This window comes from Epinephelus fuscoguttatus, linkage group LG17 (genome assembly GCF_011397635.1).
Source record: "Epinephelus fuscoguttatus linkage group LG17, E.fuscoguttatus.final_Chr_v1".
NCBI lineage: Eukaryota > Metazoa > Chordata > Actinopteri > Perciformes > Serranidae > Epinephelus > Epinephelus fuscoguttatus.
Window position 1 is genome coordinate 7280991 of NC_064768.1, and position 16000 is coordinate 7296990.

General features: G+C 41.3%; 1 protein-coding gene across 4 annotated transcripts in view; it reads left to right on the forward strand.

Annotated features, from left to right (window-relative positions):
* LOC125904188 (collagen alpha-1(XIV) chain-like) overlaps nucleotides 1-16000 on the forward strand; it is a 332522-nt gene that overhangs the window by 187977 nt on the left and 128545 nt on the right. For all 4 annotated transcript variants that reach the window (XM_049601434.1, XM_049601435.1, XM_049601436.1 and 1 more), the window contains exons 24-25: nucleotides 154-270; nucleotides 13975-14124. In XM_049601434.1, coding sequence (XP_049457391.1) covers nucleotides 154-270; nucleotides 13975-14124 — 267 coding nt within the window. The remainder of the gene's footprint in view (nucleotides 1-153; nucleotides 271-13974; nucleotides 14125-16000) is intronic.

Here is a 16000-nt window from a genome sequence, read left to right on the forward strand (position 1 = left end):
CAAAGGGAGAATTCACAAACTAAACTCCAGATTTTCTTTTGTATTTCTTGTTTTTGTTAATGTTGTCAACAATGCTTTACATACAGATACTGAAAATGTATGCTCCTCAAGGAAAAATACTCCATGAATAATTTCTCTCTGTCCTTCCTGCAGTGTATCTTGGGGTGACTAACCTGAATACATACCAGATGAGGATGAACAGTTTCTGCGCCCAGTGGCAGCCTCACCGACACGCCAGTACCTACAGAGTGGTCATCGAGTCTCTGCTCAGTGAGTACTCACACAGCGGCATGGTCTGTCACTACTTACGGTGTTCTTTTCATTGTTCTGTCTACACCCTATACCCTACATACCACACCTATATGCCATAGGTGTTAAGGTACGCAATTCATCCAATTGTTGTGTAGTTGGAGGGCAGCCTGGGATGACAAAACATGCACAAAATGATACTCAATATTTTAATTTCAAAACTAGTGAGTGAATCTCCTGTGGTGATAGAAAATCCTGAGAATAAATCAAGAGAAAAGTTGGACCACCTGAAGTGTTATTGGTTGATGGAACACAGTTAATACTGTAGCTGTTCATGTGCCTGTGAAACTTTTAAAAAGTGCTACTTTTTGTTGAGCTATCACCAAAAAATACAACTAACAACCTACAGGCACATTTACATGTTACATTTTGTGTATGTAGTATACAGTCTGTGCCAATAGAAACATCTTTAAACAAAACAACTTTGAAGTTGGTTGAAGATGTAGTTTTACCAACTTTGATGCCTCTAATCCTTGTGCTAATCTGTGCTGAACTGGACCTGTGTCTGCAGTGGGCACACAGAGATAAAACTTTTATTGATCTTCAGTGTTGAACCTGGGAAAATGGCAAACAAGTTAATTTCACAAGACTTTGGAGATTTCCTTTGATAAAAGCTTTATTACTGTCAACAAGGGGTGTAACAATACAGGTATTTGTATTGAGCTGTTCAGTATGACGCTTTAGGGGTGGCCGTAACTCATTCATTTCCCTTGGGGATTAGTAAAGTATATCTTCTTCTTCTTCTGTCAGTTTGGTACGCATTACAACCAGAGTTATACATTGAACTATCCCGTTATATTTGGAAAGTGAAACAGCTTAAACTAGGGGTGGGAATCTCTAGGCACCTCACGATTCAATTCAATTCCAAGGGCGACGATTTTGATTCTAAAACGATTCTAAAAGGAGCCAATAAGAAAATTTACACTAGATATTGAAAAACATTATTGTAATAAAACTGGGAATACATATCCAGTGCATACAAACTGTATTACTTACTGTGGTTGAGATGACTACACTCCACCAGTCTCCTCCGGTCCATCCTCCTCATCCACAAATCTCAACGGGACTCTCCTGTCCCTCTTCGACCTCCTCGTCATTTCTCCTGCAGTATTTATAACTGACTATAACTATCTATGAACTATAAAAAGACGATCGATGGAAAAACTATGAACTATGGTGAAAACACGACGAAAACACGGCAAAAAACACTCAAAAGCTCTCCAAAAAACACAAATACTATTATTTACAACACTAAATATTATTTGCAAAGAAAACGCCACCCAAACTCCACTAAAACTCAGCTAAAACACCGCTAAATCACTCCAACTTGCACTCCTCATAAGCTGTCACTCTCCTCCTGCTGTGCTCACTTCCCTCCCCTCCTCCACAGGTAATGACGTCACTACTGTAATACTGTAATGTATGTATATCACTGGAAAGCTCCGCTTCTCAGCTTTCAGAATCCGTTGGAATTACGTGAATGGTCGAGAAGTTAAGGTAATTTGAAAAATAAATATAAAAATAAAATAAAATCGATTATGAGTTTTCCACGTCGATGCTTGCATCGTTCAAGACAGAATCTCAATGCATCTAAAATTCAATTTTTTTTTCCCCCACCCCTAGCTTAAACTATGTTAATTATAATGCTCTCAGTGCCATGACAGAAGAGGCGACATTCAAATCAAATCAAATCAACTTTATTTATATAGCACTTTTCATACAACAGTAACACGAAGTGCCTCACAGAGGTTAAAAACAACAAAGATCCAAAACAGAAAACAAAAACAAAAGAGAAAACCCAACCCTCCCACCCAACATAGAGATACGTAAATATACATATACGCACACACACAAACACACACACACACACACACACACAAGCTATCACTAAAGAGATATGGCCTAGCACCGAGACTCGAGGCAAGGAAAAAGCCACCTCTGGGGGCCGTCCACACCGAGAGGGCCCATGGTCCATGGCCACAGGGAGCGCCGCCATAGAGACACCCCGTCCCAGGCAGACATGAGGCCCCACACCGAGGTGCAGTGCCCTACAGCTACCCAGGTCAGAACAGTCTCCCCACGGCACCCCCATCGGGAGACCAGGAACAACTCTCAGTGTGGTAGGCCCCCATGAGGAAACACTGGAGCTAAAAGCTGAGGGACTAAAACAGTAAGATAGGATAAAAGGTATAAAAAGAACCAAATAAACAAAAAGCTATTTAGCTCATAAAATTGAGTTAGTAGCTAGGTAAGAATGATCTAAAACATCTAAAACAGAGACATAAAATGCATCAAAACTAAAACCTATAGGCTAACTAAAATAACAAAAGATAAAGGTTAAATGCGATAAGAACGTAAAAAGAGGAAGGGTAAGAATATAAAAAATAAATAAAAAATAGATAATAGATGGATAAATCGGTTATAAGAGTAATTTAAAATAGATAAATAAAGAGATCAGTTAAAAGCCTGATTAAAAAGATGAGTCTTGAGCCTCTTTTTAAAAACATCAACAGTCTCTGCAGCTCTGAGGTTCTCCGGCAGGCTGTTCCACAATCGGGGGCCATAATAATTAAATGCCGCCTCCCCGTGTGTTTTAGTCCTAACTTGTGGTATGGTTAAAAGGCTGGTGCCGGAGGACCTCAGGGTCCGCGAGGGTTGATATGGTAAAAGCAGGTCAGATAAATAAGAAGGCCCAAGACCGTTAAGACATTTAAAAACTAATAAAAGAACCTGTCTGTCCCTCCAACCCTCAAACAAAAGTGAGACACACTTGGACACAAGCTACGCTAAGCTAGCTTGCTGCGGGGAGAACACGCAAACTCTGCACAGAAGGGCTCCCCCAGGTACCCGCATGCTGTAAGACGACAATGCTAACCACTGTACTACCGTGCCGTCCCAAATGATGATGATGTTATTTTTAAAAAAAAAAACAGGGAAATTTCTCTCGCTTTTCAGAAACAGAAAAGTTTATTTTGTGTCCCTTTTTGTGTGTGTTTATAACCACATTACTACATTTAATATTTTAAAAGAGACATTTTTAAATTTTTCATGCTGCTAAAAAGACACCCGACAAGATGGGTCACTCACTGCTTTTATGGTGTAATTTTTAATGAATTAAAAATGTTAAAATATGGGGAAATTACATCCCTACTGTGAATGTCTTTTTTGGTGTTGGTTATTGTTGTTTAAAAGATCTAGCAGCATAACAATATTTCTCTGAGATGATAAAGTTCACCTTGACCTTTATTTAGGGGGAAGATAAATACAAATGCAGATCACGTGCACACAAATATTCACACTCATGGCTCTCCAGATTATCTGTTTGTTTTAAACTGAGGCTGCCAAGGTTATTAAACATGACGGTGTATCTCTACCTCTGCATTAACCAGGAAGTCAGATACATAATGTTGTAAATACAGCTGTGATTCTCCCACAGTAAATTTTTACAGTAAACTCCTACACTGCATATCTGTGCTCGTAGGAGTTGGGGGGGGGGGGGGGCGACTTATGCATACTCATACATGCTTTCATCAGTGGGAGTTTCAGTATGCAGGGCAGGGAGAATGTCCAATTTTCTGAATCCCTAAGCAGCCTGAGATGACAAAGATTTTGTTGTATCCCATCAGAGACGTGCTGACAGCCTCAAAGGTTTAGCTATGCATTCAGACACTGAGCCGCTCTGTAGACAAGCAAGGCTTACAGATCGCAGCCCAGCTGACATTTACATTTGCTGCGTGAGGTAAAACACAGGAAAAAAAGACAAAAGGTCGGTATTATGGCTGCCAAGCGTGTTGGGATGAGGTTTGTCTTGTTACAGCAATGACAGTAATTATGCCTTGTTGTCTCTTCTGTTAGGAAAGCTTTAAGGAGAAGACACGAAATACACGAAATAGAAAAAATACAGAAATAGCTCTCCTCATCAAGGTCTCTCTGATGAACATTTGGTTGCACCTGCAGCCTGTTCTGTGATTGTGGGATGATTATTTCATAGAAACAATAAAAACAGAACAAGTGCTTCTATTTGAGGTTCAGCGAGTGTGTGTGGGAGTGTGAAATGAAGTGAAATTAAGGCCGCTGTCTTCATGAGGCACAGCAGACGGAAATGACAATCAAAGTTTCTGCAAGAGAATGACTAACAGTGAATGAGCAGATGTCTTTAAACTCGACTGTCAGGTGATCAGACCATCACAATGATCATGCAAACATTCTGTCTGCATCATAAAACTATTAGAACTGGGACAGGGCTTTTTTTTCATGTTTCATCTGCTTTAATACAAATTGCCTACACAGACCCAAGACAACTCTTAAGTACAAGTTTAAGTTCAGTTTATTCACAAAAAAATGTGAAAAATACAAGTACAGTCCATGACAAATAATGGAGATATGAAGTGGGACACCCTGACAAGCTGTCTAAAGCTTGAGAATGTTAGCCCAGACATGAAAGAAAGAGTGTGTAATATACAGTAATGCCCAGGTCACACTACAGGATATCAGCCCGATTATATCATGACACGGCCTCGTATGATGTCGGCTTGGATCGTGAACGACAATCAGTGTCGTATGCAATAATCCATCGTTTTATCCTGTGTAGTGTGTCATAGTAGATGACAACCAAAATCAGCTGACTTGAACATAGTTCACCTGCGGCCTGAACTCTCAGTCTTACACCTTCCTCCTCTTGCGCATGGATTGGAACTCTGTGCCGGCTTGTGCGTAATCAAACGCATCAAGGGAGGTTGCTGCGGAGGCGATTGTCATTAAGTTTTGTACTTTTGCCTCGGACAGACGACTTCTCGTGGCTGTTTGGATGTTGTTCTGAAGGCTGAATCCGTGCTCTGCTGCCACACTGGAAACTGGAATTACCAGCGCCACTTCAGCCACAGTTTCAAAGTCGGGGAACATTTCTCCCAGAGAAGTTATCAGAAGTCGGCAAGACTCTCTGAATGAGGGGTTTCCTGATCCTGCAAGCACTTGCTTCACCGGGAGGAAGTCCCGCAGTATGCGCTCCTTCTGCACCAGTGGTTCAGCTGCACCGGTGTGTGAGCCGTAGTGGTCACAGACGCACTCCAAGCCAACGAGGTGGTCATGCATCAAGACTAGACAATAGCTAATTAATGCGAGCACTCCGCCGCCAAGTCGGTAGGGGTGGTAATTGCAACCGGTCAAAATGACCAACTGCCTTCAGATTTTCCGGTCATTGTTGTAAAAAAACGGTCAATGACCGAGAATATCTGGTTAACACGACCCCTGGTTGGAACAGACAAAAATGTCATGTAGTGTGAACGCGGCATAAGATTTACAATCTACCAAACTCCGAAGATTAACCAAGATCCAAAAAACTAAACTACCCTAATGCTAACTACTAAATGCTCCAAAGACATTTATTCAATCAGTCGAAACATTATGTAGGTAAGATACCATAAATAGAGACAAGGCAAGTGGAAATAACAGTACAGTGTAAATGGATTTCAGTGTAACTGGTTTAGAAGTCCCCACAGTCTAGGGTGTTCAAGCTTTTACATATTTTTGTAGTAACTGCTGCCTGAGGCTCTTTTTGAAAACAGATAACAGATAAAAACAACTGATGACTGTTAACAAGTATAATACAGATTTAGGGTACCTCCATAAAACTGTATCCAAATAGTTCAAGCGGTTTTTGAGAAGTGCTATCAAAACCAACAATTGTCACAATCACCCCCGGCCTCCTCTAATCAACCCTGCCTTTCCACTCGCAAAGACAAACAACTCAAACAGTGGAGAAACTCAGGCAAGAAAGAGCTTGTAAAAATAAAGATGCCACATCGGTTGCATGAGCACAATTCAAGACGAAACAAAGCTAAATGTAAATACTGTTAAAAAAAAAACAAAACAGCGTAGCAGTGTAACGCAGAAGAGTCCTGTGTGGTGTGTGTGTGTGTGTGTGTGTGTGTGTTTGTGGCGAGTGAGGAGAAAGAGAGGCTGTGTCTGCACTTTGGACAGGCAGGTGTGTAGAGAAATTTACCCTTTGCTAAGTCCCGCCCCAATCATACTAGGGTCTGACAACAACACAACTGTGTTCCATTGACTCTAACACAATCGTTTTAGATCTACTTTCATTTTCAGTATTGTAGATTTCGAGCTAAATGTGTAGTAATGACACATGTTACCTGGAAAGGTTGAAAAAAGATATACGTTTCTTCCCTGTTCCAAAACCAAAATCAAACTCTGAAAAGTATAGTGTTAGCTAGCTAGCTACTGAGCATATAGCCTACTGAATATATACACATGCTGCTTTTGCTTTTTAATGATTATAACTCTGAAAAAAAGACCAACCCTGCTGTACAGGAACCAGTGAAGGGAAGCAGGGAAACTTTGCTGATGTTCAACCAGCTGTGTGTCATGGCATTGTGCGCAGATGAACATTATTTGACTTCCCCTGCAGATCCCTGCCCGTCCAGCGACAGAGGAGGATCGGGTGCTGGCAGCGGCACAGGGGCAAAGCCAAACACTGTTCATCTGCACACACTGTGATGCCACACAGCTGGTTCAATATCAACAAAGTTTCTGTTTATATTCATTGTCTTCTGTCGTGATCACCAGTGATGTGGTGGTTCACTTTTACACTGTGATCTGTAGCCTGTAGTTCGGCTTTAGCTTCTAACTGTCTTTGTCTTTTTAACCTGTTGTTGCTGCTCAGTCAGTTTGACATCCTGGATATATCCTTCAAACACACTTTGTACACTCCTCTGTCTGCTTCTCTCTGGTGGAATCACTATTTCATTTTTTCCAAAAATATGACAGTATTTCTTTAGGGTGTGCAGTGTGGGCTCCATGCTTACTCAAACAGCTTGTTGGACCATCACAAAGGGGCTGCGCTAAGCAAAAGGTCATTTGTCTTGAGTGATTTTCCATCCTATCAGTTCTTCTGATCAGGCTTCAAGCTATTTGGAATGAATATCGGCCGTTAATGATTGGTGGGCGATTGAGTAGACGATGCTTCTGGGGGTGTTCAATTTGTAATCTTCCGTTTTGAGTTTATTGTGTGTGGAGAGATTTTTTTTGCAGCAGTGCTCTGACGATTAGCAAGTAGTGCATACTGTATAGGGAAAACACTGTGTTTCTGTGTGTCTTTAGTTGTTGAAGAAAAAAAGGTCAATTTGCGGTGTGGTACCAGCATAGTGCATTAATTTGAAAGAGACTGTATGCAAACTGTACATTTCTTGTGAAAATGGAAATGTTCTTTGAAAGAAGACAAGGCATGTAACAGGCAGAACTTAAAATGTCATCTCAGAACGTCAACAACCAATGCAGCCAGGGTACCTTGCATTTCATATCTGGATGTGGAAAGTCCATGACCAAACGTCAATATGTGACAAGGTCAAAGTGAGAATATGTTGTTCTAACAGGAAAAGTGAATATTTTCAGTAGTTTGCCACACCAATAAATCTTGATACAGACATCCCTTTAATTTAGCCTGGGATATTTGTGTCTTTGTTAACTTTAGGATCTGGAATTTAAAGTTCTGTGATCCATCATATGGAGTAATTTTACCTGTACAAATCTGACAGTAAGGGTCAAACTTTATATATTAAAATATTGGAAATTAAAGGGAAAATTACAGAGCTACTGCACAATAAACCTTATTTAAACCTGTCTTCAAATTATCTCTAGTCTTTATTAACGTCTTTCTGAAATTCTTTTTTTTTTTTTTTTGATGTGCTTTGATGTATTCAGCTCCTACTTTGGCTGTCAAAAATGAGTCTGCACCAAAGTCACCTCCATAAAACAGCCTTGCAATTATTGAAGTCATTTTCTCGGTCCTGATTCTCCGCAGCCACTGGGCTCCGCACCCACAGAAATAATTGTGTATTTTCCCATTTGTTTGAAAGTGATAACACACTCCAACACACCAAAATAACATCAAACAACAGATGGTGTGGCCCCGATTCGATTGTGCACGTCCACCATTCAGTCACCACCTCAAAGGTAAGATTGACTTTTAATACAGCCATCATCCAGCAAATGGAAGGTAGTAATGGCTGTTATTCATCACCTTCAGGCCTCCAGCAACAACACCGCCGTCATTAACGTCACATAAAAGACGCATATTATTGCAGTGTCCCTGTGTTTCTTTAGGGAGCTTCGAGGTATTGGTTCTCTTAACACATACTAGAACTAAATGTGGATTTATGTTTGTGCAGCTGGTAAATAATTACTAGAGAAAAGTGTCTGCAGCAGGAGGAAGAAAGAGTGATATGATGTGGAGTTGTCCTGTTTTTGGTGTGGATGAGTGAGGGTTGCCGGTTCGATCCCGGGCATGGGAGCCCTTCTGTGTGGAGTTTGCATGTTCTCCCCGTGTCAGCGTGGGTTCTCTCCGGGCACTCCGGCTTCCTCCCACAGTCCAAAGACATGCAGATTGGGGACTAGGTTAATTGATAACTCTAAATTGTCCATAGGTGTGAATGTGAGCGTGAATGGTTGTTTGTCTCTATGTGTCAGCCCTGTGATAGTCTGGCGACCTGTCCAGGGTGTACCCTGCCTCTCGCCCGATGTCAGCTGGGATAGGCTCCAGCCCCCCCGCGACCCTCAAGAGGATGAAGTGGTTAGAAGATGAATGAATGAATAAAGTAAAAGTAAAGTAAAAGTGTACTTTTACAAATCCTCATGTAGGAAAGAAAGTTATTGTTGAGTTGAATTGGAGTTCACAAAGATCAGCTCTTCACCTTTTCCTGTGCAGGATAGTGAGGTCCTGCTTAACTCACACACCCACCCACACACACACACACACACACACACACACACACACACACACACACACACACAGTATCTTGGTTGCCAGATATTTGATTCCACACAGCAGGACTCCAACTTCATTAATTCTAATCCTAAAAGTTGGTCTGTTTTTGATCATACCTTTCCTGATTCTAATCAGTTTGGGTATTTTTTTTTATTATAGTTTATATTGAAGGTGTTTGTAAAACAACAATGAACACTATTTTTTAAAAGATACCATCCTGACCTGCCCAATTTTAATTCTCACTCTGTGCACCCTCACTGTCCTTTCCTCGCCTTTTCTCCTTGCGTCTGTGTAAAAAAAAAAAAAAAAAAAAAAAAAAAACACAATCTCTCCATTTTCTCCACCCATATGCATTGCTTAGTTAAACAGCGTCGGATATGCACTGATCCGCCACGTGGGACCCCCACAAAGGGCCGTGTCTGATGGTGTGACCCCACTTTGGCCGTGGGGACACTCTCAAAGTTCACAGATAGGTCAAGCATAAATCAAGAATGAGAAATTCATGCTTCATAGCTGTTATCTTAAAGCAACATTAATTGAATAGGACTTTGGTAAACACAGCAGACATTCAAGATACTACAGCGAATCTGGTCATCTAAACAGCTCTCCAACAACACCAACCTTGGTATCCTCAACACCAACATGAAGACTGTCCCACTCTATGGTCCTAAGACATGGAAAAAAAATCAGGGCACTCACAAGAAAGATACAGGTGTTTTGCAGCAAATGTCAATGCTACTTTGTAAAGCTGTGGTTGCTCTTCAAAACCACAAATGGGGAACTGTAAGGATTACCATCTAAGAAGACAATAGCGACCACAATCAAAAGAGGAAAGAGGAAATGGATAGGTCGCATCTGTAGGAAGAACACATGTAACATCACAAGACAAGCCTGCACTACAACCCAAAGGGAAAGACAAAACACGTTCCAGACTTCAAATAAGCTGGCAGAAAGTAAAAACTCATGTGGAGAGAAAAGTAAGATGGTGAGCCCTGGACGACATCCTGTGCCACTAGATTGGGTAAAAGGTTTAAAGTTCCAGTTTTGGTGGAATCTGTCTGTCACAGTTTGCACTTTTGACCTGCCATACATGCCATTCTCACCCCACCTCTCCACCACACCTACCTACCAGCCTATCACCTATTCACACATCTCCCGCTCCTGCCGGTCCACCGCACCCACCTCATCAAGCCAACTCCCCTTACCTGTGCCTCATTACTCCCTGCCACTATAAAGACTACTGCTTCACAGACTCTCATTGCCAAATTGTTCTTCACCATATCGATGCAAGATTTTCCAGCGGTTTTCCCTGCACTACTTCCCTGTTGCCAGCTCTCCTGCTTCACCTGCTCCCTGGTAAACTACTCAGTCTTCTGTCTCCAATCAAGAGTTCTGCTACCACGTTCCTGGTCCACGTTCCTGGTTCCTGGTCACCTATTCCCCATGGCTGTGTAGTGGGACTGCCAGTCAGCTCCACGTTGTGAGTTTGCCTGTTCTGCTGCCTGTGATTTCCTGTGCTGTGGATTGCCTCACTGTGTAGCTGCACATTCTGCCTTTGTGTGTGCAACGTGGCATACACTCGTCATCACTGATGGTTTCTTGACTCCTTGCCGGTTCTGACCAACCTACTGTATAGTCGGCTCCACACAGGTGTGTTGGTTTCTCCCATGTGTACTCCTGGTTCTGGACCCCCTGCTCATCTGACTTTGCCCGCTGTCTGCTCCCTCATGGTACCGCTGCACACAGTTGAACTGTTTGCCATTTATGTGCACTTGTGGACACCAGTCACCTGCTCTCTGCTTTGGTGTGTTATGCCAAGCGCTTATTACTGAAACCTTGTCCTGGAAGACTCTGAGCCAAGAAATTGACTCTCACTGTTGTTTCACTTGTCTGCTCATTCTGTGTTTGACAAGCAAAATATTAAAGGACATAACTTTTCTGTCTGCCTGTGGTGCTTTTTTTTGTTCTCACCATACCTGTAGCACTAGCAGTGAGGATTGCAGATTGCAACCAGCTGAAACTTCTCCTCAATAGAATTTTTCTTTTTACCAGGAGCTTAATTTTCAGCAGACTAGGTGATTTAAAGTAGTAAAAACATAGGATAAAGCACAAAAACATGAATGTCCCAATCTAGAGATAGCGTGTAGATTGTCCATAGACAAGGACTCGATCCCTATGTAGATATGAACAACTGATTTTAAGGTAACAAAAACACATTCTTATTTTTGGGAAGTCATACACTAAAGAAAACATACTAATTATAATATGCATTCCGCTGCTGTCAGTATCCTCCTACATCCTACACACTGGATCTTAAGTCAAGTCGGTCAATAAAATATGACATGTGGCACAGCTGCATGATCAGGTGTGTATCAAGCCTACTTACATCACGGTTGTCAAAAAGACTTCCACAAAGGACACATGTGCATCCTCATAGTTCTTCCTGCAAGCCTCCTCTCTCCTCATGATGCTTTTTTGAATTTGATATATCCTACAAGATGGCGTGCAACGATCCATTTTCAGGTCTCAGGCAGGAGGACGGACGGACAGGAGACAAGGAGGAACAAAATAGAGAAATGAGAGGAGCCTTATGTTATTGTACCCAACAACCTTGCCCTGTTTACTGTGAGTTTTAAAAAACCCACAAATGGCTCAGAAGGATCTGGGGCCTCTGGTGAGCTGTCAAAACATAAGCGAGTACCTTGTCATTTTTTAACATTGTCAGTAGTTTCCTGTAAGCCCATGTGGGTGAATGTTTGACATTTATAATATTATAATATGAATAATTTACCTCACCTTTACCTAGCCATACTTCACCTTGAAATCGAATGAATAGGGTTTTGTTGGGAAGTAAGCTTCACTTAGTGCTTTGACATTATATTTCTTAGCTTTTCTGTTGAAAATTGGCTTAAGGACTCAATAAAATGATGAATTGAATGAGTTTGAGACAGTTTGAGTAAAAGGGATGCACATGTGAATGCCTGCACTGGACCTGAATACATTCAGAACTGACTGTAAAGGTTGAGTTTATAATGAATATTCACTTGTTCCCATTCTGCAGCACTTAACGTGACTTTTGCTCTGCCATTCATTCTGCATCTGCAATGAAAGCATTCAGTAGTTGTGGTCATGGGGAATGTACCTGCACTCTATCAAAATAAGTCTTTCTGGATGTTGTTTTATATTGTCAGTTTTGTTATGAGCTTTAGTTGTAAAAATTGACTTGGCACAGTGCTGCAGCTCTTTAACTCATTAAAATGTTCCACCTGCCCTCTGTGATGAAGCTGTACAAGTGAATGCATTGTGTTTTGTGGATACGTTTTTCTTAGAAATATATTTGACAGGTTGCCAGTAGACCCTGACTGCTAGCGTGGAGTGAACAAAAACAACAAACACATGTTGATTATTTTAGTAATTGGATTTGGTTTGTCACGTATTCCTGACCGTGAAAAGTTTAATTTTATTCAGTTTTATTTGGGCAGAAAAACAAACTGAGCTGCTATCAAAAAAAATAAACAGTCCTGAGGGACGTTTCAAACATGTCACTGTGAAAGAGAAAAGTGAGAACAAACTGAAAAACACATCCAAATGACACACAAGTGTTAAGGAGATCTGGTGCGTCAGTAAATGGTTCTATATTTGAAGATAATCATCATCATCCACCTCTGGAATATATAGAGGAATCTTAACAACAACCTTGCTAAGAGGAAGGCCATTTTGACTCACAGTTGTTTACCAGTTTAGCTTAGAAAATTCAGTTTGTTGTGCTGAGGAAATGAGTGCGGGATGAGCAACACTTTTGGGAAATAATGCAGAGAAGCAGTCCTCATTAAAAGCACATTTTTACATAAATCTGAAAAGAATCTGAATCTGTAAAAGTACAATCATTATCACCTGCAGAGTCCTTGTACATTTGTAGAAAAAAAGTATCCCAAAGGGTCCTTTTTATTGGACTGAGGTTCTGCGCAGCACCATTCACTTCTGAAGAACCCTTTCTGAAGAACGGGTTCTTTTAGGGCTCTTGTAAGATTAAGGGTTCCATTATGAACACTTTACATCGAAAGAACCCCCCTTAAAGCCCCCCTTGGAGGTTCTAGATGAGACCCTTGGAATATAAGAGGGTTGTCAATATAACCACCTGGATGGGTTGTTAACCTCCCCTAATAGGTGAAAAATTTCTGGATGGTTCTTCAGTGGTTCTCTGTCAGACTAAGGGTTCCAAGGGTTTTTAGAGCACTCCCAGGTAGGTTCTAGATGAAACCCTTGGAATATAGAGGGTTCTCTATAGAAACCCCTGGATGGGTTGTTAGCACCCTTAGAAGATCGTAAGATTCTCTGTAAGACTTAAGGTTCCATTATGAATCCTTGTCATCCAAAGAACCCCCTGGGTGGGTTCTAGATGAAACCCTTGGAATATAAAAAGGTTATAGATAGAACTGCCTGGGTGGGTTGTTAGCACCCTTAGAAGGTGGAAAGACTGGATAGTTCTCAAAGGGTTCTCTATAAGACTAAGGATTCCCATTATGAACTGTTTTCATCCAAAGAACCCCCTTTTGTTTAGCCCACTCCTGGGTGGATTGTAGATGAAATATAAAAAGGTTCTTCTCTCTGTCTCACCTCAAAGACCGACACACCTTCATCCTGAATCACACTAACGGCATCAAATCAATACAATGATAATAAGGTATTTTTATATAAGAGGCCTATTTAGGAACAAATAATGTTAACTGGCATTGGGAGCTACAAGGAAAGTTTTGGCAGCTGGCTTGTTGTGAGACATCAGTAAATAATTCAATATATTTACACTTCTTTTTGTTTTTTCTCTGTTATTGCAAAACCAGTTGCCTCTCCAGAATGATAGTGAGATGATCTCTGTATTTTTACTGCAGATGGTCAGAAGCAGGAGACGAAGCTGAGCGGATCATCCAACAGACACTGTTTCAACAACCTGAAGGCCAACACGCAGTATAAGATGAGTGTGTACGCTCAGCTGCAGGACGGGACTGAGGGGCCTGCAGTCACTGTGATAGATAAGACATGTAAGTACATCAATACACAGTCACATCATCAAACAGTACAAACAATACAGAAGGTTGTCTATAATAGATTAATTTTTCTGAAGGATTTTCATGCTTTAGTTTACGTGTAACTGAAAGAGTTGTGGGCAGTTTTAGGAGAAATTAGGCTTTTTCAGAATCCTGAAAAACTAACATTTCAGTTACGCTAACAAACAAATTTTTTGCACATTTTTTTGCACAGTTGTCTCTCATGTAAGGCTATGATACATAAACACACTTAGCCTATATATACACTACAGACACATCAAGTACTTCACCTCCTCCATGTGATGTGCCAAACCCATTTAAATGAGCCCAGTCAGATTGACAATAGCAGAAACACGTGCTTGACAAACACACACTTGTACAGAAATTGCTGTCAGCTGTCACTATGTATAATAGAAGCCCACTACAGGCTGGGAGAATGATCACGTCATTTTCAACATAATAACATCTTTTGGGAGCCCCAAACGCTAATCAAGACCCACTGTCTGCAAACAGGGGAGGGAGGCTGGGAAGGAGGGAAGGTGGGGTGTTTTCAATTTTTCAGTGTGTTCAATGAACAGCAGCAACATTTCCATTGTTTAAATCTATATTACCTATGATGACATTTAACTCAGCAGCTTCACTGTAATGATGAGGTCAAGTTCAACCTCTGGCCTTCATTTCAGAGTGATTGTCAGCATGCCTGAAATGTCCCTCATTATGGCCATTGTTGTCAAATGGGTGTGTGAGGCTGCAGGGAAAAACGACCACATGCAGACAACTGAGCAGACATGAACAGTTCATAATTTATTTATTGGTGGTATGGTGATACAAAAAGCTCTCATCCATGAGATAAATACACCTATCAGCCAAAACATTAAAACCACTAATGAGTCAAGTCAGTAACACATCTCGTTACAATGCATTACTCTGGTGGGAAACCTTCGGTCCTGGCATTCATGTGGATGCCACTTGACATGCACCACCAACACAAACACTGTTGCAGGACAAAATTCCATGCCACACCACAAAAACTGCTCAGCAATGGCCAGATTAATGTCACAAAGAGCTCAAGATGTCGACCTGGCCTCTAAATTCCCTAGACTCCAAAGTAATCGAGTGTCCTTGGAGCATACTAGTACCCCAGAGGTACCCCACCTCACAACCCACAGGGATTTAAAGTATCCACAGTCTATAGTGTGTGCCAGTAAACCCGGAACTCCGTTAGCGCTTTTAGCACGTCCAGTTCTCTCGTCTAAAAGTCAATACGTTTTTTGAATGGGATTTTGGTAAAATGCCTCAAATAAGGTCTGTGGTTAACAAAAGCGTAAGCGAGTTTCAGGTTTTGTTCTGCGACATAAAACACGTCAGTAAACTCCCTACTTGTGAATTTTGAAGCTTTTACGTGTCGTAAAAAAGGCGGTTGCTAACAAGTTGCTCAATACGACTACAAACCCTGTCGGGACATTAAACGTCATCACCCCCGAACAGGCGAGAGTGCTGGCAGTCCGCCATTACAGCTTCTTATTTAGCTTAAACAGTCCGATTTCCCCATTATATAATGTTTTTAAAATAAAGCGGCTGAAATCAGTTGAAAGCTTAGTGGCGGTGACGTCAAGAGTCACGTGACCGTGGAGTAGTCATGTAGTCCATTAAAGCCTAATGATTTTTTACTTCTGGCGATCGCATTTAAGCTTCAAATGTGGTATGGAAGGTGTTCATATGTGAAGATTATTTCGCTGAACAAAACCTGTAAGTATCATAAACTTGTGTTAGCCACAGAGCTTATTTTCTGACATAATCCAAAATGCAATGCAAAAATCACATTCACTTTCCCTTCGGGAAACCTGCGCGATGCTAAGCTTCCGGGTTT